Genomic DNA, 24,271 nt, shown 5'->3' with positions numbered 1-24,271 from the left:
ACCGCTCGGCCACCAAGGCCGGCTACCATAATAACAACAACAACAAGTATTATAACAGTCTGATGATTGGCTAACAATAAGAGCCATTGAAAACTAACGTAATCCGTGAAGTACGCATGTCAACAGCACTTTCCATTTATGCAATATTTGCGGTGCAAGATTTAGGTGATCCTCGCTGTTTAAATGGATTCATCTGATTGCTGCTGCGCCATTTGCGGCGAGTCCCCTCGTCTCGGCCGGGAGTGTCCCTGCAGGTATGTGGCAGGTGGCGGCCCCTGTGTACGACTGTGTCCCCAGGAAACCCGAGCCCGGGGCGCGTCCCCCTGCCAGAGTGGCTTCGCGCGCCGTCGGTTCCTTGCCCGGGTTCCGGGCTAATCCCCAGTCAGAAGGCTGCCACAATGGTGACAAGCCGGGCCGCGCTGCTCTTGATCCGCTGTCCTTCACAGCAGCCGAGCCGACGGGCCGCGTCGCGCGTTTTTAGCGCGGCTGCCTGCCGCTCCGTGCAAACGGACACATTCCTCTCCGCGTACACACGTGTGCTTGTGTTTCAAATGCCGAGTCGCTGTCAGACTGCTACACTGCTGCCCATCAAAACTGCAACGCCAGCAAATAAAATAAACAACAAAATTTTACTCATTGTGCCTACACAGTATAGTAAAAAGAATCATTCTCATCATGAGCAGTTTACAGCCCCAGGCAGGGTCCGTTTGGAACATAAACGTCGCCATCTAGTCCTGTTTCCCCACCAGCTTTCTCTGGGCCAGTGCTTTCCTCTTTCTTAAACAGATTCCTCCACACCTTTCAGCCATCTATGCCTTGGTCTTCCTCTTGGTCGTTTTCTTCGCATCTTCATTTCACGTATCTTCTTGGAAATCCTCTTGTTCTCCATTCTCTTTAAATGCCCATACCATTTTAGTCTGACGTTTCCATCCTTCTTTGCAAGGGTTTCTCTTTCACTTCTCTTCATTCCTCATCCTATCTCTATTACTCCTGTCCTACTACTGTGGTGTATGACTTCACATGCCTCTAATCTGCTAACGTCTCTTTCCTTCATTACCCATGTTTCAGACGCTTAGGTCAGTATTGGAATGTTGTAACTTCTATACATTACTTTTTTTTTTTTTTGTGGACGTCTTTGTTCCAAACCAGACTCCTAACACTGCGCAGGAATGCTTTTGCCTGTCAGCCACGGTCACGTATTTCTTTATCGTTTTATGGAACGTCCCCTTTGAACAATTATACATGACTGTGCTTAAACTGACACAATATTTTTAGCGCAACGCAATCTGACTTTCAAAAATCCCTACAAAAAAATGGCCCTGACTAACATTAACCTATACGTTTCACCAATCGCTTACCTCACAAAAATCTTGGTTACTCGAACTACTGCAATACAGCGAGCGCCACTACTGCCAGCTAAATAAAAGATTCAAACTACGGAAGGCACTAACTACTGATAGGCATAGTTAGCAAATGAAAGATTTTAATAGAGAACAAACAATGTCATCAAAAGTCATAATATATATAGCAGTTCATGACATCCAGTCTTACAAATTTCAAAACTGCACCATTTCTCTCCCCACATCCGCCACTGCTGGCGGCTCACCTCCAACTGTGCAACCCTACGCGCTGTTAACATCCAGCTGCCCACAGTAACCCGTCTCAACGTGTTCGAAATGTAGTACCTGCTACCTAAATTACTGGCTATGCAAACTATGGGTGATGATGTATACCCAAATGCACCCTATACAATTACGCAAGGTGCTCGGCCAGTGTGGCGATGACTAATGCTGTCTGGCACCTTTGTTTCTGCTTGGTGTCTCCACACACGAACATGTCCATCGTGATGCTACATGTGGAACCGAGACGCGCCTGAAAAGATGACGTTGTGCAACCCCTGTGTCTATTATCGTAATTGGGCGTATACAGTTTCCTACGCTGTCCTTCTTTCATTCAAGTTAGTGATCATTCTGTAATGAAATAAAACGGATAGAACGTAGAAGTCTTAGCCTACTTTCTGTCTGAATTACAGGTCCGCTAATAACTATTATTGATGTTAAATTTAAGCTACACTTAAGGAATTGATAAGGACACTACAAGAGGAAGAAAAGGCATTACGAAGTGTAACTTCAGGAATCACTGTTTAACGATGCACTTACTGTAGTTTGTTGAATACATCACACTACCTAGTTACGCATCAAACTACGAAAATCGAGATACCGCAGTGTTAAGGCACTGGACTCAGTTCTGGAAGACGACGCCTCAGATCGACTATCGGCCACCCAGACATAGCTTTTCCATGGTTTTCCTTCGTCACTTAAGGTTCAAATGATTCAAATGGCTCTGAGCACTACGCGACTTAACTTCTGAGGTCATCGGTCGCCTAGAACTTAGAACGAATTAAACGTAACTAACCTAAGGACATCACACACATCCATGCCCGAGGCAGGATTCGAACATGCGATCGTAGCGGTCTCGCGGTTCCAGACTGCAGCGCCTAGAACCGCTCGGCCACCAAGGCCGGCTGTCACTTAAGGCAAACGCCGCATTGGTTCCTTTCAGAAATGTGCGACTGGTTTCCCTCCTCACCCTTCTCCTATCTGAGCTGCTTCGTCGACTATAATGATCTTGTCGCCGACGGAACACTAAACCGTAATCAGCTTCCGTTTCCTTCACGTACGAGAATTTTTGGATCGTTGGAGTACATATACGTATACCACACTCCACATTAATCTGCCTTCGTGACTAAGTGAATAAGTCTGATTTTACAAAACCGACAGTCCGACCAATCCTAGAATTTGTTTCTGTTCGTTTATCTTACCGAAGGACAACGGTAATACAAGAGCTGAGGGCTCTGGTACTTCTGCCTTTTTGTGAAAGTACAGCGTCGAAGAAGATATCTGCACCATTCTGATTTGATACGGAGTAGAGACAGGACCAAAACAGAAATTCATTTTGGGAATTTCGAATGTAACATCCCATCTCTGTCCTACAGCGATGTAGAGAAACCACGAAAAAATCGGAATTGCTGGATCAGATTTAAGACGCATTCTTCTCGAATATAAATCTTACCCATTACAATATGTTGATCATTTTTACTTTTGGACTGTCTAGACGGCCGAAAAGTAAAAATTGTCAACATATCGTAACATTACACGCATCTGAGGACGACAGGACTACAAAAATTGAATCTTACCCTGTGCATTTTCTGTCTTGAAGAAGAAAGTAGAGATTAAAGCAACATTTAGAATATCTGAAGGGCGATTTCGTAATTGTATACGCAAAAGAATGTCGCATTAGGTACCTGATAATAATAGTTGATCTCTGTAGTATAAAGGGTCCACTAATACCATCCAAAGCTTACAATGGAATCGTCAGTATTCCCTTGTGATCTAGGTAAACCACCTTTACGTAATGTACGTGGAATGAGGAACAGGAGGCAGAGGGAAATTAAGCTTATGGGAAAAGTCTTAAGGCAGTGTGGCAGAGAGGAGCAGCACTAACGTTAAAGGAAGAAGCAAGGCATTCGATTTAAATGATTTAGGAAAACGATGGTTAATGTAATTTAAGGTAGGCAGAAAGGAACTGGCACCTTTTTCTCCCGAGAGCAATGCGATAACCGACTGAAAAAAATGTCTCTGAGCACTATGGGACTTAACAGCTGTGGTCATCAGTCCCCTAGAACTTAGAACTACTTAAACCTAACTAACCTAAGGACATCACACACATCCATGCCAGAGGCAGGATTCGAACCTGCGACCGTAGCAGTCGCGGGGTTCCGGACTGCGCGCCTAGAACCGCGAGACCACCGCGGCCGGCTAACCGACTTATATATATATATATATATATATATATATATATATATATTAGGGTACTATTGGACAGTAAAATATGCAAAAGTTGATCAGTAATTCGTCTCATTGAGGTATTGCACAAATATGAAAATGAAATTTTGTTCGAAACTGCAATATTAAATCATGGGTCATGAATTTTTTGGTTGGTAACTACCGGGTGATCAAAAAGTCAGTATAAATTTGAAAACTTAATAAACCACGGGATAATGTAGATAGAGAGGTAAAAATTGACACACGTGCTAGGAATGACATGGGGTTTTATTAGAACAAAAAAAAAAAAACACCCCATATTGCTAGACGCATGAAAGATCTCTTGCGCGCGTCTTTTGGTGATGATCGTGTGCTCAGCCGCCACTTTCGTCATGCTTGGCCTCTCAGGTCCCCAAACCTCAGTCCGTGCTATTATTGGCTTTGGGGTTACCTGAACTCGCAAGTGTATCGTGATCGACCGACATCTCTAGGGATGCAGAAAGACAACATCCGACGCCAATGCCTCACCATAACTCCGGACATGCTTTACAGTGCTGTTCACAACATTATTCCTCGACTACAGCTATTGTTGAGGAATGATGGTGGACATATTGAACATTTCCTGTAAAGAACATCATCTTTGCTTTGCCTTACTTTGTTATGCTAATTATTGCTATTCTGATGAGATGAAGCGCCATCTGTCGGATATTTTTTGAACATTTGTATTTTTTTGGTTCTAATAAAACCCCATGTCATTCCAAGCATGTGTGTCAATTGGTACCTCTCTATCTACATTATTCCGTGATTTATCCAGTTTTCAAATTTATACTGACTTTTTGATCACCCCGTATTTCAAACAGATAGTGTCGTAAAATTAAAATCTTCTGGGTTATTAGGCCGTCACATTCCCTCCTAAAATAATCGACGATTCGACCCCTCTGCTGGGATCTCCTTCAGGATGTTTCGGTGTACACTATCGCTAGAACAATGTTCTAGTAATCGTGTACTCCGAAACGACCTGGAGAAGACCCCAGCAGAGGGGTCGAAACATCGATTATTTTAGAAGCAAATATGACGTGGCGTAACAACCCAGAAGATCTTAACTTTAGTGACAACAGCTACGAAAGCCTGTAGACTTACACAAATATTGAACACGTACAGTACTTTCGACATGTGGGGTGAGTGGTGGATCTCGTCCGAGGCGTAGCTCTGAGGCTAGAACGTGTGTTTACTGTTCTCCCCATTTTTAGACAGCTGCTCTAGATTTTGCCATCCTGGCGCCACATTTGCAGCGCGCACGGCGTGTCTTCGCCTGCCGGTACTCCCACATAGGGCCCGGGTTGCCCGCAGCGACGGCCTCCGCTGCGGAGCTTGCACCGGCCTCAGCGTCGTGCCACGGCGATAACTCACGTGCGCCGCGTGGCCGAATGCCTCGTCAGTCAAACTCAAATTATTCCGCGCAAATACAAGCGTAATGTAGTTGAAATAATAGCGCGCGCCAGTTCATCAGCGCGCGATGCACCGGCCACATTATATTTCACATTATGGCCACTGTATGGTGGCGTAAATCAATCTCGCAACCAGATGAGTAATGAGTTTGAGGGCTCTCCCCTGCCACCAAAAAACTAGAATTAATGTTTTTTTTATTTGAAAAAAAAAGTATCTTCGATTTATGTCCCCGCGCTGCTCCAAATTCTAAATTGCGCTTCCCGTATAAAGTGGCAGCGACGCCGGTGTTTATTATGCATGCGGTGGCAATAAAACCGAGCAATTAAAGCCTTTTTATCGACGGGCATCAATCGCGATCTGCCGAGGCAAGCCTAAGTATTTTATGCACTCCTCCAAAACATATCATGTGTCGTGGGGCACGATAAAGAATTGATAAGTGGCCCGTAAAATACGAGATGGGAAAGAGAAATCGCAGCTGATTTCACCGGGTGAACTGAAATATCTATGCCTCAGGAAAAGCCGAGCCAACTGCCAGATGCCACAGAAACACATGGAATTAACAAGATTTAGATAAATTATTCAAACATCTTAGACATCGCCGCCCGGAGTGGCCGTGCGGTTCCAGGCGCTGCAGTCTGGAACCGAGCGACCGCTACGGTCGCAGGTTCGAATCCTGCCTCGGGCATGGATGTGTGTGATGTCCTTAGGTTAATAGCTAGGTTTAATTAGTTCTAAGTTCCAGGCGACTGATGACCTCAGAAGGTAAGTCGCATAGTGCTCAGAGCCATTTGAACCATCTTAGACATCCTATCTTCTTTCCTTGATGACGTAAACATTGTCCGTTGTTCGAAACGTCACCAGTGTTAAAAAGATGCATCGACTTACTTGGAACACACAAACTGCTCTTGAAGCTGTTGCTGGTACTTGAATTTTAAACATTCACGAATTACTAATTTTACAGCTGTCTCATTGCATCTGATGTGGATGACGCACTCGTCTCTTTATTCGAAAACTTGCCGGTTCCAAACCTGCTGCTGAGAGAAATTTTCAGCTCCACTCACGCGGTTATGAGGTGGAGAAGCGGTTAACTATAGTTCCTATTCAACACGTTTTGAGCGGATGCCCTGCTTTCCATTCCAAATTTCCCAGCAATATCGCACTAAGATAGCTTATCACTAAGACTGTAGATCAACGACACTGCCGTTGCTTACCTGTTTTGAAGGGAAATGATGACAGCGCTCGATTTCATATATGATAGACTTGGTTGGTTGATTTGGGGAAAGGGAACAAACAGCGAGGTCATTGGTCCCATCGGATTAGGGAAGGACGGGGAAGGAACTCCGCCGTGCCCTTTCAAAAGAAACAAAAAAAATGGTGCAAATGGTTCTGAGCACTATGGGACTCAACATCTTAGGTCATAAGTCCCCTAGTACTGAGAAGTACTTAAACCTAACGAACCTAAGGACATCACACACACCCACGCCCGAGGCAGGATTCGAACCTGCGACCGTAGCAGTCCCGCGGTTCCGGACTGCAGCGCCAGAACCGCACGGCCACCGCGGCCGGCCCAAAAGAAACAACCCGACATTTGCCTGAAGGTATTTAGGGAAATCACGGAAAACCTAAATCAAGATGATCGGACGCGGGTTTGAACCGTCGTCCTTCCAAATGAGAGTTCAGTGTGCTAACTACTGCGCCACCTCGCTTGGTATATATGATGGAAAGGCAAGGGTGTGCGGCAACAGCAGCTATTTGGAAACATCCAGTCAATAAGCAGAAGGCAGATGACGTGCTTCGTAGCAGTGAGTTGAATTAATTGCGTCAAACACTAACGTCAGTCCGGCCACGGATTTTATATTATGTATAAAAAATATAATGTGGTCGTGGCCTCAAAAGTACATAAAGTATGCATCATTACAGTGTCAAGTAGTGACAGATGCACGTAACGTGAAATCACTAACTCTCTATTCAAACGCTGCTTCGACTTTTCTCCCAACCAAATCTATTCCTCCGCTTATGGTACAGACTAGAGTCAAACTTCATCCCGAAGGAAAGTATCAGACGAATGGTGTCGGAAGTTTAAGAAAATCTTCATAGACTCAATGTAACCACGAGTAACCTGGAGGAAGAACGAATAGTTTCAGTTTCGTCGCTCAAAATACACTGCACCGTTTATCGCCTTTAATTAATTATCTAAAATTTTTGTCTCACTGGCTACGCGAAACTGACGAGTCGCCGCCCATGTACTGTAGACGAATAGCGCCCTAGCCGATGCTGTCTTCGTTTAAGTCTGAAGGCCAGGTTATCTGACACTGTTAATTATATCATTCGTCTTTTGGACGGAGACTTGGACATCAATGATCGTTCGTTGCTTTCGAAATATTTACAGCAGTTGTGTTTCTGGTTTTCACCTGTTACCTTTTATTCCCCTATCTATGCACCGTACCGAGCTTATGCAATATCTGCAGTAACCTCGTCGGCGGCGGATGTTAAACCTTTATCTTCCTTTGACTCAGCCGTCGTAGACTATTCCGCTATAAGCACAAGCGTTCGACCTGCTCTGCCAATGCCACGCACCAATTTCACCGAAGAGAATACTCTTGTCACTGAATTAACTGAAGGTAAAATTGTTTGTGATTCAGTAACGAAGTGAAAAGAGAAGAGGCGTGACTGGTACCTCGAAAATGCCTGTCAGAAGACAAATGTCTTGTTAAAAACTCATACCAAACTGCCTATGAGATGAGTCGCGAGTGTTAAGTTCCTCGTCTATTCCGAATCCATGACTGCCCTTACATCTCTACAACACTTGTACCCAAGAGGTAAAATAGTCCTGAATATCCAAGACTCCCTTCTCCACGCACAAACGCTGGAGAAGGAGATGTCTGTCAGCTGGGGATATGGGTATGAAGAGTAACAAAATGGCAGATCTAAAAGCCAAGGAGGCATATCGCTGTCATCAAAATAGTTCAATGTGCGATCCACCTACGTACCATCGCCTCGCTGTTGAGGTATAGTCATGCATTGATGGCAAGAAGAACGGCTGGAAGTCACAGACAACAATCTGCGTCGAGTAAAGTTCATTACGCGGCCGTAGCTTACATCCATCCAGCCGAGCAGACTGGGTGACGTTCCTCCTAGTTGTCTTCGTATGGACTCAGTCCTATGACGCATGGCTTATTGTTTCGGCGAGAGGAACCTCCAGCGCGCAGTTGGTGTGGCTTGCAGATTACGGTGCGCCACATTTTAGTAGACTGCTTTATTTTCAGACCAGAGGTTAGGAGCTCATTTACCCACAAATTTGCCCTCTATTTTAACTGACAATAAAACGAATGTGGCATGTCTTTTAAATTTTTGTGTCCGCAGCTCGTGGTCGTGCCGTAGCGTTCTCGTTCCCCCCCCCCCCCCCCCCCCCCCCCCCTTGGGTTCCCGGGTTCGATTCGCGGCGGGGTCAGGGATTTTCTCTGCCTCGTGATGACTGGGTGTTGTGTGATGCCCTTAGGTTAGTTAGGTTTAATTAGTTCTAAGTTCTAGGGGACTGATGACGATAGATGTTAAGTCCCATAGTGCTCAGAGCCTGTCAAAATACCCAGATTCGTCAACAGGGGCCAACAAGAGGTCCGCGAACTTACACAACGTATTGCCCGAACCGCCTGTTTCTGAGCCAAAAATATACTTTTAGAATGGGAAGAGTTACCCCAAAATATAATACCATACGACATTAGCGAATGAAAATAAGCAAAGTAGACTAATTTTCGTGTCGAACGATCACTTACTTCAGATGCCGTTCGAATAGTAAAAGTGGCACCATTAAGTCTTTGAACAAGTTCTAACTGAACACCTAGAAATTTGAACTGTTCAGTTTCACTAATCATATGCCCATTCTGTGAAATTAAAACGTCGGGTTTTCTTGAATTGCCGGCCGGGGTGGCCGAGCGGTTCTATGCGCTACAGTCTGGAACCGCGCTACCGCTACGGTCGCAGGTTCGAATCCTGCTTCGGGCATCGATGTGTGAGAGGTCCTTAGGTTAGTTAGGTTTAATTAGTTCAAAGTTCTAGGGGACTGATGACCTTAGAAGTTAAGTCCCATAGTGCTCAGAGCAATTTGAACCGTTTTTTTCTTTAATTGTGTGTTAGAAACTGTAAAAACTTGTCTTTTCATTGCCAATTTTACCTCATTCCACCGATTTTAGCTTGTCTTAAGGAATATGAGATAGTGTGATGTAGCTATTTCGACAGTCATCCCTGCTAATTTTCGTATGTGCGCTGATAACCTTGCTCCGGAGCGCCCGTAAACCACCAAAACACACACACACACACACACACACACACACACACACACACGTATTGCCGATCGCCTACGGACCCCTGTGTTTTGGAGAGACATGGTGGAATTTGGAAAAAAGTAGGTGGTTATTGGTAGAGTGAAAGCTGCCGTGTGTAGCTCACAGATGTTTACCGTTACACATACATCTGGGCTCGACGCCAAGACTGGCACAAAGTTTCAGATCTTTCAGAGTGTTACATTTCTTTTCAGGTTTTGCCCAGCCCTACATAATTTTGCTCTATTTGCCTCCTCATCCAGTTTTAATAGAAGATATACTGTACACAGTGCTCGGTCATTCTACCTGTCGCTACTTGTAGCTCGTCATATGTCGCACGCAAATATGAAGGCGTGTTTTTCTTAGAGCTCGAAATATGCCTCGAACCCTTTGTGCGAGTCGGCATTGTCTCGACGGAAACGTATTGCCACCCGTCTGGTGCTGACTTCTGAAGTCTTCGGTGGCGAGGTCAGTAACACCGCCTTCGCTCGCTCCCAATAAAAAGAAATATGGAACGACCTCGCGGAAGAAAAGAAGGGCGCCGAATTGTGCGTGCGCGTATATTTGTGCGTGGCGTCTGGCCGGCTGCGACAGGTGATCCGGTGGCGTATATTTAGCGCGCGTGCTGCGGGGGGAGGAGCGCCGCGCCCTGATGGGGGGCAGCGCGCCGACGGACAAACGGACGGCCCATTCCGCGCCGCGTTTTATGTGTTTTGCTCGCCAAAGCAGGCAGCGGGCCTCTGCGACACCCGGAGCTGCGAGCGTGCGCGACGGGGCGCGCGGCCGGCGTGCTGCGGCCTCCGCAGGCGGACCGTGTCGGACAGCCGGTGGTGCGCTCGCGCGAAATGTGCGCTCTTCGCCGTCGATTTACCCAGTCTCAGCGCCCCCTAGAAGGCGCTTCCAACGGGGCACTGGTTTACTCGTCTTTCGCGCGCTTGTAGTGCGTATTTAGATGTAACTACCTGACAAGGGAACCTCCCCATCGCACTCTCCTCAGATTTAGTTATAAGTTGGCACAGTGGATAGGCCTTGAAAAACTGAACACAGATCAATCGAGAAAACAGGAAGAAGTTGTGTGGAATTATGAAAAAAAATAAGCAAAATATACAAACTGAGTAGTCCATGCGCAAGATAGGCAACATCAAGGAATGCGTGAGCTCAGAAGCGCCGTGGTCCCGTGGATAGCGTGAGCAGCTGCGGAACGAGAAGTCCTTGGTTCAAGTTGCCGGCACGGTAGCTCAGCGTGTTCGGTCAGAGGGTTAGTTACCCTCTGTAATAAAAAAACTGATTGAATGGATCAATAACGAACTTCAACGGGCGTCGGGGGACGTCTGCCACGAACTGTCGCAACGAACTATAACGAACAAAATGAGATTTAAAAAAAAGTCTTCCCTCGAGTGAAAAGTTTAATTTTTTATTTTCAGACAATTATCAAAGTTCAAGTACTCACACATAATCAACTTCGCTCTCCAAAATTCCAATACATATTCAGATTTGCTTAGACATATGCAGGATTTGACGGTCTACACAGGGAAAAATTTGTTTTCATCACTTTCTTGGGAGTGATTATTACGTCCACAAGAAAACCTGAATCGGGCAAGGTAGAAGAATCTTTTTACCCATTCGCCAAGTGTACAAGTTAGGTGGGTCGACAACATATTCCTGTCATGTGACGCACGTGCCGTCACCAGTGTCGTATAGAATATATCAGACGTGTTTTCCTGTGGAGGTATCGGTTGACCTATGACCCTGCGATGAAATGTTTTCGGTTCCCACTGGAGAGGTACGTCCTTTCGTCTACTAATCGCACTTTTTTGCGGTGCGGTCGCAGAACATAGGCACTAAACTTATTACAGTGAACAGAGAGGTCAATGAACGAACGGACAGATCATAACTTTGCGAAAATAAAGAAAGTAAACTTTTCACTCGAGGGAAGACTTGAACCAAGGACCTCTCGTTCCGCAGCTGCTCACGCTAACCACGGGACCAACGCGCTCCTTAGCTCACAGTATCCTTGATGTTGCCTATCTTGCGCATGGACTACTCTGTTTGTATATTTTGCATGTTTTTTTCGTAGTTCCACACAACTTTTTCCTGTTTTCTCGACTGATCTGTGTTCAGCTTTTCAAGGCATATCCACAGTGTCAACTTATAACTAAATCTGAGGGGGGTCGATGGGGAGGTTCCCTTGTCAGTCTCAGCGCCCCCTAGAAGGCGCTTCTACGGAGCTTAAAATGGAAGCAAACATCCAACGGGGCACCGGTTTACTCGTCTTTCACGCGATTCTAGTGCGTGTTTAGATGTAACTACCTGAGTACCCGACGTCCCCCAGGTACTGTATGTATTTATTCCAATCTTGTGTTAGTCCATCTACTTCTTCCCCCTCTCTCTGTCCTTCTCCTTCACCCCCTCTTTCCGTCCATCTTATCCCCCCCTCTCTCTGTCTATCTACTCCTCCCCTTCTCTTTGTCCATCTGCTCCTCCCCCTCTCTTTGTCCATTTGTGCCTCCCCTCTCTGTCTATCTGCTGCTCTCTCCTAGATCCATATCCTGCTCTCGCTCTTATTCCTTTCCTCCTCCCCATTCTCTATGTCTGTCTCCTTCTCTCCCTCTATCTGTCCATCTCTTCCTCTTCCTTCGCCGGCCGGGGTGGCCGAGCGGTTCTAGGCGCTACAGTCTGGAACCGCGCGACCGCTACGGACACAGGTTCGAATCCTGCCTCGGGCATGGATGTGTGTGGTGTGCTTAGGTTAGTTAGGTTTAAGTAGTTCTAAGTTCTAGGGGACTGATGATCTCAGAAGTTAAGTCCCATAGTGCTCAGAGCCATTTGAACCTCTTCCCTCTATTTCCTCCTACACCTCTCTATGTTTCTCTACCGCGCGGGATTAGCCGAGTCTAAGGCGCTGCAGTCATGGACTGTGCGGCTGATCCCAGCGGAGGTTCGAGTCCTCCCTCGGGCAAGATTGTGTGTGTTTGTCCTTAGGATACTTTAGGTTAAGGGTTAAGTAGTGTGTAAGCTTAAGGACTGATGACCTTAGCAGTTAAGTCCCATAAGATTTCACACACATTTGAACATTTCAACCCCTCTCTCTGCCTATCTCTTCCTCTCCCTGTCTGTGTCCATATCATCCTCCTTCCTTTGTCGCTTCATCTCCTCCTCTTCTCTCTTTGTGTGCATTTCCCACTCTCCCTCTGTCTGTCCTTGTCCTCCTCTTCCCTTTCTTTGTCCATTTCCCCCATATGCTCTCTCTGTCCATCTCCTCCTTTCCCTTTCTCTCTCTCTCCACGTTATCACCTTCATCCCAATAGGAGGCTGGTGGTTTTGACCCCCACAGTTTTTTTTTCCAGATCGTAACTAATATGTAAACCAAATTTGGTTGAAATCTTCAATGGGTTCAGGATCACCTTTCTACACGTGGCTTTGACCGAATACGTACTTATATTTACCATATATCATGTAAGTAGGCTGTTTAGGTTTTTATGTTGGTAACGCCACGTAGCACTCTGTATGAAAATCACTGACTGTGCTGTGTGCAGTCTGTGGCTGGTTGGCATTAATGGAATATTCACTATTCTAATGTTGGGCAGTTGGATGGGAACAGCGCGTAGCGTTGCGCAGTTGGAAGTGAGCCGCCAGCAGTGGTGGATGCAGAGAGAGAAATGCCAGAGTTTTGGGAGGTCACTATAAGCGGACGATCTGGATGTGTGTCCGCCAGACAAAGGAAATTTGTAAAGATGGATGTCATGCTTTTTGAACATTATTAAGGTAAATACATTATTTGTTCTCTATCAAAATCTTTCATTTGCTAACTATGCCTGTCAGTAGTTAGTGCCTTTAGTAGTTACAATCTTTTATTTAGCTGGCAGTATTGGCGCTCGCTGTATTGCAGATTTCGAGTAACGAAGATTTTTGTGAGGTAAGTGATTTATGAAAGGTATAGGTTATTATTAGTCAGGGCCACTCTTTTGTAGGGGTTGTTGATAGTCAGATTGCGTTGCGCTAAAAATATTGTGTGTCAGTTTAGTGATGATCAGAATAAGTAAAGATAAAACTGTTTGAGTACGTTGAGTTTTGCTCACCTGTTTGAAAATCAAATAACGTAGAAGTTTAACAGCACAGTCATTCATAATTTTTCTAAGGGGACGTCTCAATCAGATGTATTTGTATTCCCATTTCACCTGCATCTCTAGCGAATTTCGCCCCGTAGTTTCATTTTCAAGCTGTTCATTGTTCATGACGGCATATCTCCTGAACTGTGAGTCGCACAATGGTAATAGTTTTACATGTACGTCCAGTTACAAATGTGGCTACTGTCTGCGAAATATGTTGTGAATGGAATTAATAGTAAAGAAGTAATCAATTAAAACGTCGTACATGATGGCTCAGTTTTTCACGTATCTTAGAGTTTATGACGTCATACCTACTGAATTATGTGTCGTACAATGATATAATTTTCTGGCAAGTTCTTTGGCATATGTGAATACTGTGTCGTGAATACAGTAATAGTGAAGAAGTAATGAACAGCGAAAAATGTAGTGAGCAATAAACTTTTTCCTTTCATCATTTTGTGCGGGTTGTCTGCGAGAAAATGTTTCGTAAAGGTTTGAAATTATATGTAGAGTTTGTTGCAGATGACTAAGTGCTCTCCTTCCCTAATACTGGATGGTTAAAGTCTGCGTATTCGGGCGGTGCGAGCATGCGAGGGCTCATACTATCACACGGCTAGATATTTAATTTAAGTTATCAATTTAAATGGCAAAGTTATTCGTCCGCCACGCCGTAGAGTGTATATTACAGCTACCTCTGCTTTGCCCATGACAGAGGTACGAAATAATCTGTGATCTCAGACAGTGCTTTTCAGTCGACGTTAACTGTTGGCGCTTGACACGAATATTGTTGTTGCGGCGGAGCAATCCGGAATTGAGTTGAAGCAATGCCCTTGCCGGCACTGTTAAGCTGTTTTTCTAGTGAGATTTTAAAATGGTTGTTCGTGCCGCGGTCGGTTACCTTATAAGTTTCAGTGCAGACGCGATGGCCGCATGTGGAATGTTGATGTAGCAGTGTGTAATTGCAAGTGTTCATAATTCTTTAGTACCCGTAATAAAACAAACAGTTCGTAATTTCTGGAAGTCATTGCTCTCAATCCATTCCGTCCTCATCTGCGTCCATAAGCGATCAGCACTTGCAGTCAGATAATTATTAAATTCATGGAGAAAGGTGCACAAGAACTCGTAATACAACAGCCTGGACATGTTATAAGCTGCATTACATTTTCAGCTCCACCTCCGCCCCTTTGACAGGTACGTGGTTCTTACTGCCACAGCGATTCTCTCCAGACAGTGAGTGATATGTGTATCACGTTTGGTTGAATATATACATATGTACGTACATCTATTTTTATAACATTTACGGATACATGCTACTGTGCTACGATGCTCTTATCAATCGTGTTCGAAAAATCGGGTTTCAAAGGTTTAGGAATATTCTGAATACCGTACGAGAGTGACAGCCGTTGACCAGCGGCGACAGTGTAACGCCTATGGCGGCAGACTGGAAATGTGCCGGTACTGCTTTAAATTTCCACATTTGAAACAAAATCTTGCACCAAACAGTTGTATTGCTACAATAATAAAAATTATTATCATTCTGGTATATTTATGGTGATGCTTAGTAAGAAATTAGGGTGAAATGAAACGTTTAGCATCCGATTAGAAAATTGAGCCGGCCGAGGTGGCCGAGCGATTCTAGGCGCTACTGTCTGGAACCACGCGACCGCTGCGGTCGCAGCTTCGAATCCTGCCTCGGGCATGGTTGTGTGTGATGTCCTTGGGTTAGTTAGGTTTAAGTAGTTCTAAGTTCTAGGGGACTGATGACCTCAGAAGTTAAGTCCCATAGTGCTCAGAGCCATTTTAACCATTTAGAAAATTGATTATAAACATCTTGAGCGTCTCACATCATATATGTATTTAGGGGTAAAACTAAGAAACGGTATTAAATGGGACGATCACTTAAAATAATTGTTATAGGTTGTTAATGGAAAATTTAGATATTCTGGAAGGATTCTAGCAAAGTGAAATGCATCTGTAATGGAAATCGTATCAATAACGCTAGTGCGATTAGTTGTTCGCGTATTTGGAGTCCTTATGAAGTATGCATGACAGCAGACCTCAAACGAACTCTACGACACGCTCGCAGGTTAGAATATAGGTAGGCGCCCTTACACCGAAACAGTGAAGCCAGCCTCCGCGATATCGGTGAGTCTTAGCAAAGTGTTCGTACTGCAGTTCTGCTCCTTGATTTCACCGAAAACAGGTATAAAACGTTCCTCTGTTTTGCCGCGATGCACACCGTGCTCGACAAATGAGAACTGGCGTTGAAAAAATTAAGTTTTCAATTGTTTGACTATGAGTAGTCATGCAAAAAAGTATATTGTTTCAAAAGTACATGCGTAGAACGAACTGTCAGTTCAACACATTAATGCTAAAAGGGTAGGTTTAGCACAGGACTTTAATGGCGGAGCAGACTTCTAAGACACATCAAGACGGCGTACAGGCTCCAACTGACGTCTCTGCTCGGTAGAGACCATACTATCTCCGCTTCATTCTAACCTCCTTGGGTAGAACCTTAACATGTCGGCATAGTCCATATGAAACTGTAACAGGTGTGCTCGGAAAATAGAGGCATGTACAGGGTGTCCCAGGAGGAATGGTCAATAATCAGAGATATGACAGGAATGATCAATGGAAGAAAAAAGTATCTTATAAACATGGACTCTACAACGCGTACCTCAAGAGCTTTGAGAACTTCATCTTCCATACTGTGAAACAATTATCTTCTTCTGCAAACTCTTTACTTTTTGTAATTTGCGAGGAGGTGGTATAGACCACACAACAAAAAACTGTCGAGTGAACAAGCGCTTTAAAATCCATACCTTAAGAGCTGCGAGCACTTGTTCTGCCGAAGAAATGTGTTACACAGAATCGAAGACGAAGTCCTTGTAGCTCTTACGTTATGCATTTTAAAGCCCATGTTTACTAGACTTTTTTTGCTTCGAATGATTGTTTCTGTCACATACCTGAATATTGACCTCTCCTCCTAGGACATTCGATAGACAGTCGTTTTTCTTTCCTTCGATAGACAAATGGAATCGGAGAGGAAAGTGACAATGCACTGTAAAGTGGCTTCGAGAGTATTTATGTAGCTGCAGTTTTACCGATACATTCATACGACTACTAAACATCGTCACAGTGAAATGAATAGACTCATAATCCTTCGTCGTCTTTGGCAGTCCGATAGAATTTGGGATAGTATCTGCCATGAAAATATGTACAATATAGTACAGACTTGCCTCAAGCACAATTTATGATCGTCACTTCCGGACGCGCATAGTTGATTTCTATTAATGATAGCATAAAATAGATCCAGTTAACGTTTTAAAAGAACAGTCATTCAGAAATCGTTTTTGACGTAAGACATACGCACATCAGTATAGGTGCGAATGCTAAAGCTGTCTACTGATGCAGTACCAGGGCGCAACAATGCAAATTCACGACGTCGAATATTCTCTCTGGACGTGTAGCGATGTACACAAATTCTGGTCTCTTCGTGTACATTACGAAGAAAATCATGAAGATGATTTTGCAAGGGGGGATTGGTAAATTCGTGAAGACATTCGGCTAGCTATAAATTTCCTTGTATGGCAAGAAAATCACAATCATAGGTAAAAAAAGTATTGCCTCAGCCTCAGATTAACTGGATCTCAACTTTGACTAACATTTGTGTTAGGGATTTGACACCCCTGCCACACAAAACGACTGTGGAAAGCATTGCAGACAGTCCTGCCCTAGACATACGTGAACACCAGTCAACAAGTCAACAGGAGATTGAGACACTCGCAGTTCCTTTAGCTGCCGTGGTTGCGGTGACAACGGTGGTGGCCTGGCCAGTAAACAGCGGCCGTAATAACGCTGCTCGACAGCGTGTATTTTGCAGGTCACACGAGCTCAGAAGATGCGCCATTACGGTTGTTTACAGCATGAATCACGCGTAACTGGTCCGCCGGCCATGAAAAACAAAAAAAAATGCGACGCCGCACTCCTTCGCGGAGCGAGACCGCGTGCGTAATTACAGAAGCGCATTTCAATCAGGCTCATTAATATAAACGTGCGCTGGCCGGCCTGAGCTACGAGCGACCCCCGCCACGTATGCTGCTGCTGGCGCTTGCGACACTTGATTTATGTCGTTACCCTCCGTTTCCGACCCATTATCACATTAAGGATTGAACACACTGGCGGTGGACACCGAAAATGAGCCGATCCATTCCGGAAAGAGGAGAAACATGAAGAATACGGTTTGCGGTCTGCAGCGCCTCGTGCGTGGCGTGGATCGGCCGCTGCTGGAGCTACCAGGTGGGCGGGCTATCACCTGACATGCAGCCTCACCAGTGTCTCGCTGTCAACACACGAGTCAGCTTCATCTGCATTCCATTTCGCCGCTTCACGATCGAAAAACGTGGCTGCAACGACCGGTGCGTGGGACTTAGGTGGACGCTCTGTCAGGAGAAGTAACCCGTGTAGCACCCCACTGCTTGGATAATTCAGATTAGTTGACATGAGAGCCAAGATTTCTGCACCCTGTAACGTAAAAAAACAAAACTTAATATTTTATAATTTCTTTTCAGTCGATCCCGCAGCATAGATTATACATCAAATATGACATTTTGTAATGAATAATTCCAGGTAAGCTGCTAATGGTTTAATTAGCAATTCTTCTTCTTTAGTACAAGTCAGTTTTGGCTATAGTGCCACTCTCAAGCAATCCTGTACATGTTACACTTGGTGAGTATACTTACGTTTATAGAAGTTGTACAGATAAGTCAATTTAGATACATATATGTACTTGGAATAGAGAGCCGTAATGTATCGGCGAGTAAACTGTCGACTGTCTATTTGTTGTTAGATTTATAATTATAGCGATATATATAATTAGTTTTATTGACATTTTGAAAAACGAAAACGGATAAAAATCACAGTAAACAGAAAACCAAAGCTGGCCACACGGAGTGGCCGCGTGGTTTGAGGCGCCATGTCGCGGATTGCACGGCCCCTCCCGCGCGAGGTTAGAATCCTCCCTCGTGCGTCGATGTGTATGTTGTTCTTAGCATAAGTTAGTTTAAGTACTGCGTAAGTCTAGGAACCGATGGCAGCAGTTTGGTCCCATAGGAATTCACACACATTTGATAACAAAATTATAATAGCAATGAAACGCAACTAACATCACTAACTAGCAAATACTGCACTGTAAATATAAAGCATCAACGAGAAGAAAGTGTCATTCCATCTGTCAAAAGCATTTCGCAAAAATATTCTATACAAACGAAAATTACGTGATTCTAGCTAACTGGCAACAAACAGCCGACAGTTTACTCATTGATGCAATATGGGCATCTACTCCAACTGGATGTTAGTATGTACGCAAATTGACCTTTTTGTACAACTTCTATAAACGTAAGTATACTCTCCAAATGTAAAATCCACAGTTTACTTGAGAATGGCACTGTAGCCGAAACAAGCTTGTAGTAAAGAAGGATTACTAGTTAAATGATCTCATAGCGTGGCACAAGTTTTTGTATGCCGCTTTCATAGAAGGTTGCCGCCTATGTATTCAACCATGTGGTAACATGTTCTTTCAGCTCCTCATCATCGTTGAAGTGTTGACTACCAAGGACCGATTTTAGGTGTAAGAAGAGATGAAAATCGCTAGGAGCGAGGTCCGAGTTATACGGAGGATGATCAAACGCGTCCCACTGAAATTCCCATAAGAGTTGTTTGGTCACATTCGCCGTGTCAGGTCGGGCATTACCGTGGAGAAAACTCCACCTATTGACAGTAGTCATCGGCGCTTGTTCTGTATCGGGCGGCGCCATTTCTTAATGGTCTCGCAGTAACCGCGTGCATTGATTGTTTGCCTTCGTGGAAAGAAAGCAATCAGCAAAATGCCTCTTCTGTCCCAAAAAACGGCGCACATGACTTTTAGAGGTGTCAAGTTTTGCTTATGCTTAACCTTCGTTGGGCATGAAGTGAAGTGTGCCTACATTCCATTTATTGCCGTTTTGTTTCAAGGATGTCGTACGATACCCAAGTTTCATCCCCCGTGACTATCCGAGAAAGGAAACCATTGCCTTGTTCACTGTAGCGTGTCAAAAAAGAACGGATAGACTGTGCACTTCAGTTTTTGTGTTGTTCAGTAAGAATTTTGGGTACCCGACGTCAGTGAAATTTTCGAAATTTTTCAGTAACTATTTCACGAATCTGTGATCGTGAGATTTGCGGAACTTTCATCACAAGGACACTAAGTGTAAACTTACGGTTGTGCTTAATCCTCTCTTTAATTGTATGAACCAGTTCATCAGTAACCACAGACAGGCGTCCACTTCTTTCTTCATCGTGCACTTGATCACGTCCTTCTTTAAACAGTCTGACCCATCTTCTAACCATTGAATCACTCATAGCATTTTGTCCTTAAAAGTCGCACATTTGCCGATGAATTTCCTTTGGTTTAACTTTCGTGGCATTTAGAAAAAGAATCACAGATCTGATTTCACACGCGGTGGCATTTTCAGTTATGGCTGACATTATGAAGAAGCACTACAAAACATATGTCGGCAACAGCGATCTGCAAATGGCTTACATGCCTTCTCTTTGAGTCAGAGTAACTGCCGCGCATGCTCAGAACTGCGATCGTAGCGCTGCCGCGGATAGAAATAGAAACGGAACTTACTTTGTGGATGACCCTCGTATTTATTGAAGTTACATAGTTTACAGGACTTAAGTACAAATTGCCTCCATTGTTAATCATACCACAGGACTTGTGAATCTCCGGTATTTCTGAACACTTATTACAATTTCTCTCACGTCAGGGTGGTGAACTGTCGGTTGCTTCTAATTGCTGCACCATTTCTGTCCACGGGTTTCTTATTCACTGTTGAATGTCGCCCTCTTCGGTGTTTATTGCACATTTCGCACGTCCTGTATTTAACATTCGCAGCCAATCACCTTCTGTGGCCTCAAGTAATTGGTAGAGATAATTGCGGCATGTATAACAATATTTTAATAAGTTTTATAAAATACCAGGCTAGCGTAAGCTTGGTGTCCCAGTTCAATTTCAGTGTAGCAAATTCGAGAGAAATAAACAATACCGAAAACAGATATTGATACGATGGATAGCTCCATTGGAACACGCAGAAACAGAAGAAAGAAAGTATATTGGATGCAGTTTGAGTAGAAAGCAAAAAGGAAACAACTGCCCTTTGGAAAACCTAACGAAAATGTCGAGAAACTTAATCCAGGAACAGTGCCGCCAATAACTCGCAACACGGTCGTGATACAGAAGTTAGACTTTTTACCTCATAAGGGCTCTAGTATCTCAAACATTTTTGCAGATATAAGCACTTTCGGATTTACCAACGACCCATCTTCATATCTATCCTTGTTGTAATGTACCTCATTTGTTTAAGAGCTAATCATTCGGACTTTACTTCGCCTATTGCAACTATAAGAGTTAGTTCACACAAATAACTCTGAAATGCAAGTGTCCATTATTTTTGTTTTATGTTTCAATTCAAGGTAATACGGTGATATCTCTAAAATACTTAAATGCTGGGGTGGTTCCTTAAACAAGATTACCATCATATTCCTTGCCCTTCTTGTCTAGTCTGCCCTGTCTCTATGTCGGCTAACCGCTAACCCGTAACCTGCCCGTCCCTTCCTTTCCTTCAACAGATACAGAGACGTGCTGTTGTAAAAATTACCTTGTTACATCTTCTTCATCTCACAGAATTATGACCCATCATATGTAGTATGGTTTTATTTCTAAGGCGAAACAACATCTGTCATGCAGTCGTATCTGCGGGTGTTTTACAAGGGGCTGCATTTCCACACTAAAGACGCGCTGGCTTCGGGTTGCAGCCTTCGATACGGAGCCGCGCAAAGCAACGGCGTCGCTCGTCGTACATCAAGATATAGCGGCGCATTCCACAGAGCTTGGTATCCCATAGATCGGGATGTATCAGGAGACACCATAATATTTGTTGCTTTCGAGACGGGGCGATTTTTCTGTCTTCTTCAGTCTCGGGGCAAGAAGGGAAACAGTTCCACGGGCGAGGTGCGAGGCGTCGTGTCGGCGATTGACACAGATTACGCCGGCGAACTTCACGCGTGTCTTACATTCGCAGCCATGTTGTAGCGAACAGTGACCGCTCTTATCTGGAAACGCGAGAGCTGTCTTGTTCTCGGCAGTGACATAGTCGCGTGTTCTTCTGTGTAGCTTTCACTCGCTGCAAACCGTAGTTCATAATTCCGTGATCGTGTGTGGGTAAAAGACCGAGCGCTTGCGAAGCCCGGTGTTCGGTTTCATTGGTGAAAGCTTTCTTTAGACCAGGTTGCGGTGGTTAAAGGTCTTAAACGATATTAAGCTATAAGCTTTTCATAGAGCGAGTCCAAAGAAAAAAGATTCAGAAGGTGTAATATTTAATCTGGTGTAATTTAGTACCGTTGATAAATATGTAATCCTTCAGTTGGATGATTTTTATTGAGGATTGCGTCACGGCATAGATATGCAGACAAGTCCTGGAACTTGAATTTGTACCGACTGCACACTGCCGCCGAATGATCCGAAACTGCTGGTTCATACAGGATGGATGACGTCAACACAGTACTACGGACGTTGTCCGTTTCTTTCAAGCGATATTCAGACGTCAGATCGTTGCCCTCGGCACCTTAGCATTCATTTGACATGGTGAGGAACAGCGCTTTTACAGTCACGATGTAAGACAGTGTGATTACATCTTACGGGGTTATCTAAAGGACAGATTCTTCGAAGATGTCCCCGAAACACTCCAGGATTTACATTCTGTAATTTCCAGAGAGATTCTTCAGAAAGTCATTCCGGAATTCACATGAAGGTTTAGCACATACGTTGCTGCAGAAGAAAACCACTTTGAAAACCGTCTGTGTTAAATGTCAGGTTATATTCTACAACATAAATATGAAATATATCACTTCATATTACTTCGTAGTAGACAAAAACTATCTGACATCTCTTTTGCCGGCCCGTCTGGCCGAGCGGTTCTAGGCGCTTCAGTCTGGAACCGGGCGACCGCTACGGTCGCAGGTTCGAATCCTGCCTCGAGCATGGATGTGTGTGATGTCCTCAGGTTAGTTAGGTTTAAGTAGTTCTAAGTTCTAGGGGACTGATGACGTCAGATGTTAAGTCCCTTAGTGCTCAGAGCCATTTGAACCATTTGAACATCGCTTTTGCGTCAACCTGTTGTTACTGGCGCCGCCCGGTGACTCAGTTGTAAAGTTATTGATCTAGAGGTCTGTGGTTCGTTCCCGGTGAGTTTTAGAATTTTTTATTTTCCAGTACTTTTGCACCTCTGTCAGTGTTAGCTAATGCGAAAAATACCGAGATGAAACTTCCTGGCAGATTAAAACTGTGTGCCGGACCGAGACTCGAAATCAGGACCTTTGCCTTTCGCGGGCAAGTGCTCTACCAACTGAGCTACCCAAGCACGACTCACGCCTCGTCCTCACAGCTGTACTTCTGTCAGTACCTCATCTCCTACCTTCCAAACTTTACAGAAGGTCTCCTGCGAACCTTGCAGAACTAGCACTCCTGACAGAAAGGATATTGCGGAGACATGGCTTAGCCACTCCTGGGGGACGTGGACGCTTCGTGGATCGGTGTCAACGTTAATCTGTTGCCCTCTGCCCCCCCTCTCTCCCTCTCCCCTCCCCTCCCCTCCCCTACCACCCAGTAACTGACTGTGTAAGTTAGTTTAAAGATCAGAGATAGGCAATGGCGCACAGCCTACAGTAGAACCGCGCCTAATAAAGCACTATGGTGGTCAGACAAACCTTCGGGTTGTTGAAAGCTTTATCTTCATACTCTTGAATTGAGTCCGCAGCTCGTCGTCTCTCGGTCGCGTTATCGCTTCCCGAGCACGGGGTCCCCGGTTCGATTCCCGGCGGGGTCAGCGATTTTCACCTGCCTCGAGATGACTGGGTGTTTGCGTTATCCTCATCATTTCATCCTCATTCATGAAAGTGGCGAGATTGGGCTGAGCAAAGATTGGGAATTTGTACGGGCGCTGATAACCGCGCAGTTGAGCGCCCCCCAAACCAAACATCATCATCATCATCATCTTCAATCGAATGATGGCTCTAGAAAGGACACGGCCGATCTCGTTCCCTATCTTTCCTCAAACCGATCTTGCGATCCGTCTTTAGTGACTTCGTGGTAGACGAAACGTTAAACTCTGATCGTCCTTCCTTTTTGTGATTCACGATCGCTGTTGCGAATCTAATTACTGCAGAAGAATACTACAGCTAGAAAAGGAAAGTAAACAAAGGCTTGCTCTCTTCTTGAAAACCTTATAACCTGCCAGCGGTGTAAACGAAATAGAATGGGAAGGAGAATAGCATTACTAATTTGTGCCACGCCGCGACTCCATCTGCGCTGGTTAGAGCTATTAGCCGGCATTGATTACCGCCGGGCTGGTAGAGGCAACAACGGGTTCAGCTGGCTGCGGTAAGTGCTGCTCAGCGATGCACAGACAGGCAAACAGGCAGACGGACACGTGCGATCCGCTTTGCTGATAGACAGCGCGGGGCCCGGTGT

General features: G+C 44.8%; 1 protein-coding gene across 1 annotated transcript in view; it reads left to right on the top strand.

The window, feature by feature from the left end:
* Positions 1 to 256: 256 nt before the first annotated feature.
* Positions 257 to 24,271, top strand: part of LOC126464508 (atherin-like) — a 64,937-nt gene continuing 40,922 nt past the window's right edge. Inside the window, exons 1-2 of the mRNA XM_050096242.1 lie at positions 257 to 473; positions 10,322 to 10,439. Coding sequence (XP_049952199.1) covers positions 257 to 473; positions 10,322 to 10,439 — 335 coding nt within the window. The remainder of the gene's footprint in view (positions 474 to 10,321; positions 10,440 to 24,271) is intronic.

Source organism: Schistocerca serialis, chromosome 1, assembly GCF_023864345.2.
Source record: "Schistocerca serialis cubense isolate TAMUIC-IGC-003099 chromosome 1, iqSchSeri2.2, whole genome shotgun sequence".
In the NCBI taxonomy this organism is placed as follows: Eukaryota; Metazoa; Arthropoda; class Insecta; order Orthoptera; family Acrididae; genus Schistocerca; species Schistocerca serialis.
The sequence above is the reverse complement of the archived record's forward strand: the minus strand, read 5'-3'. Positions and strand labels throughout refer to the sequence as shown.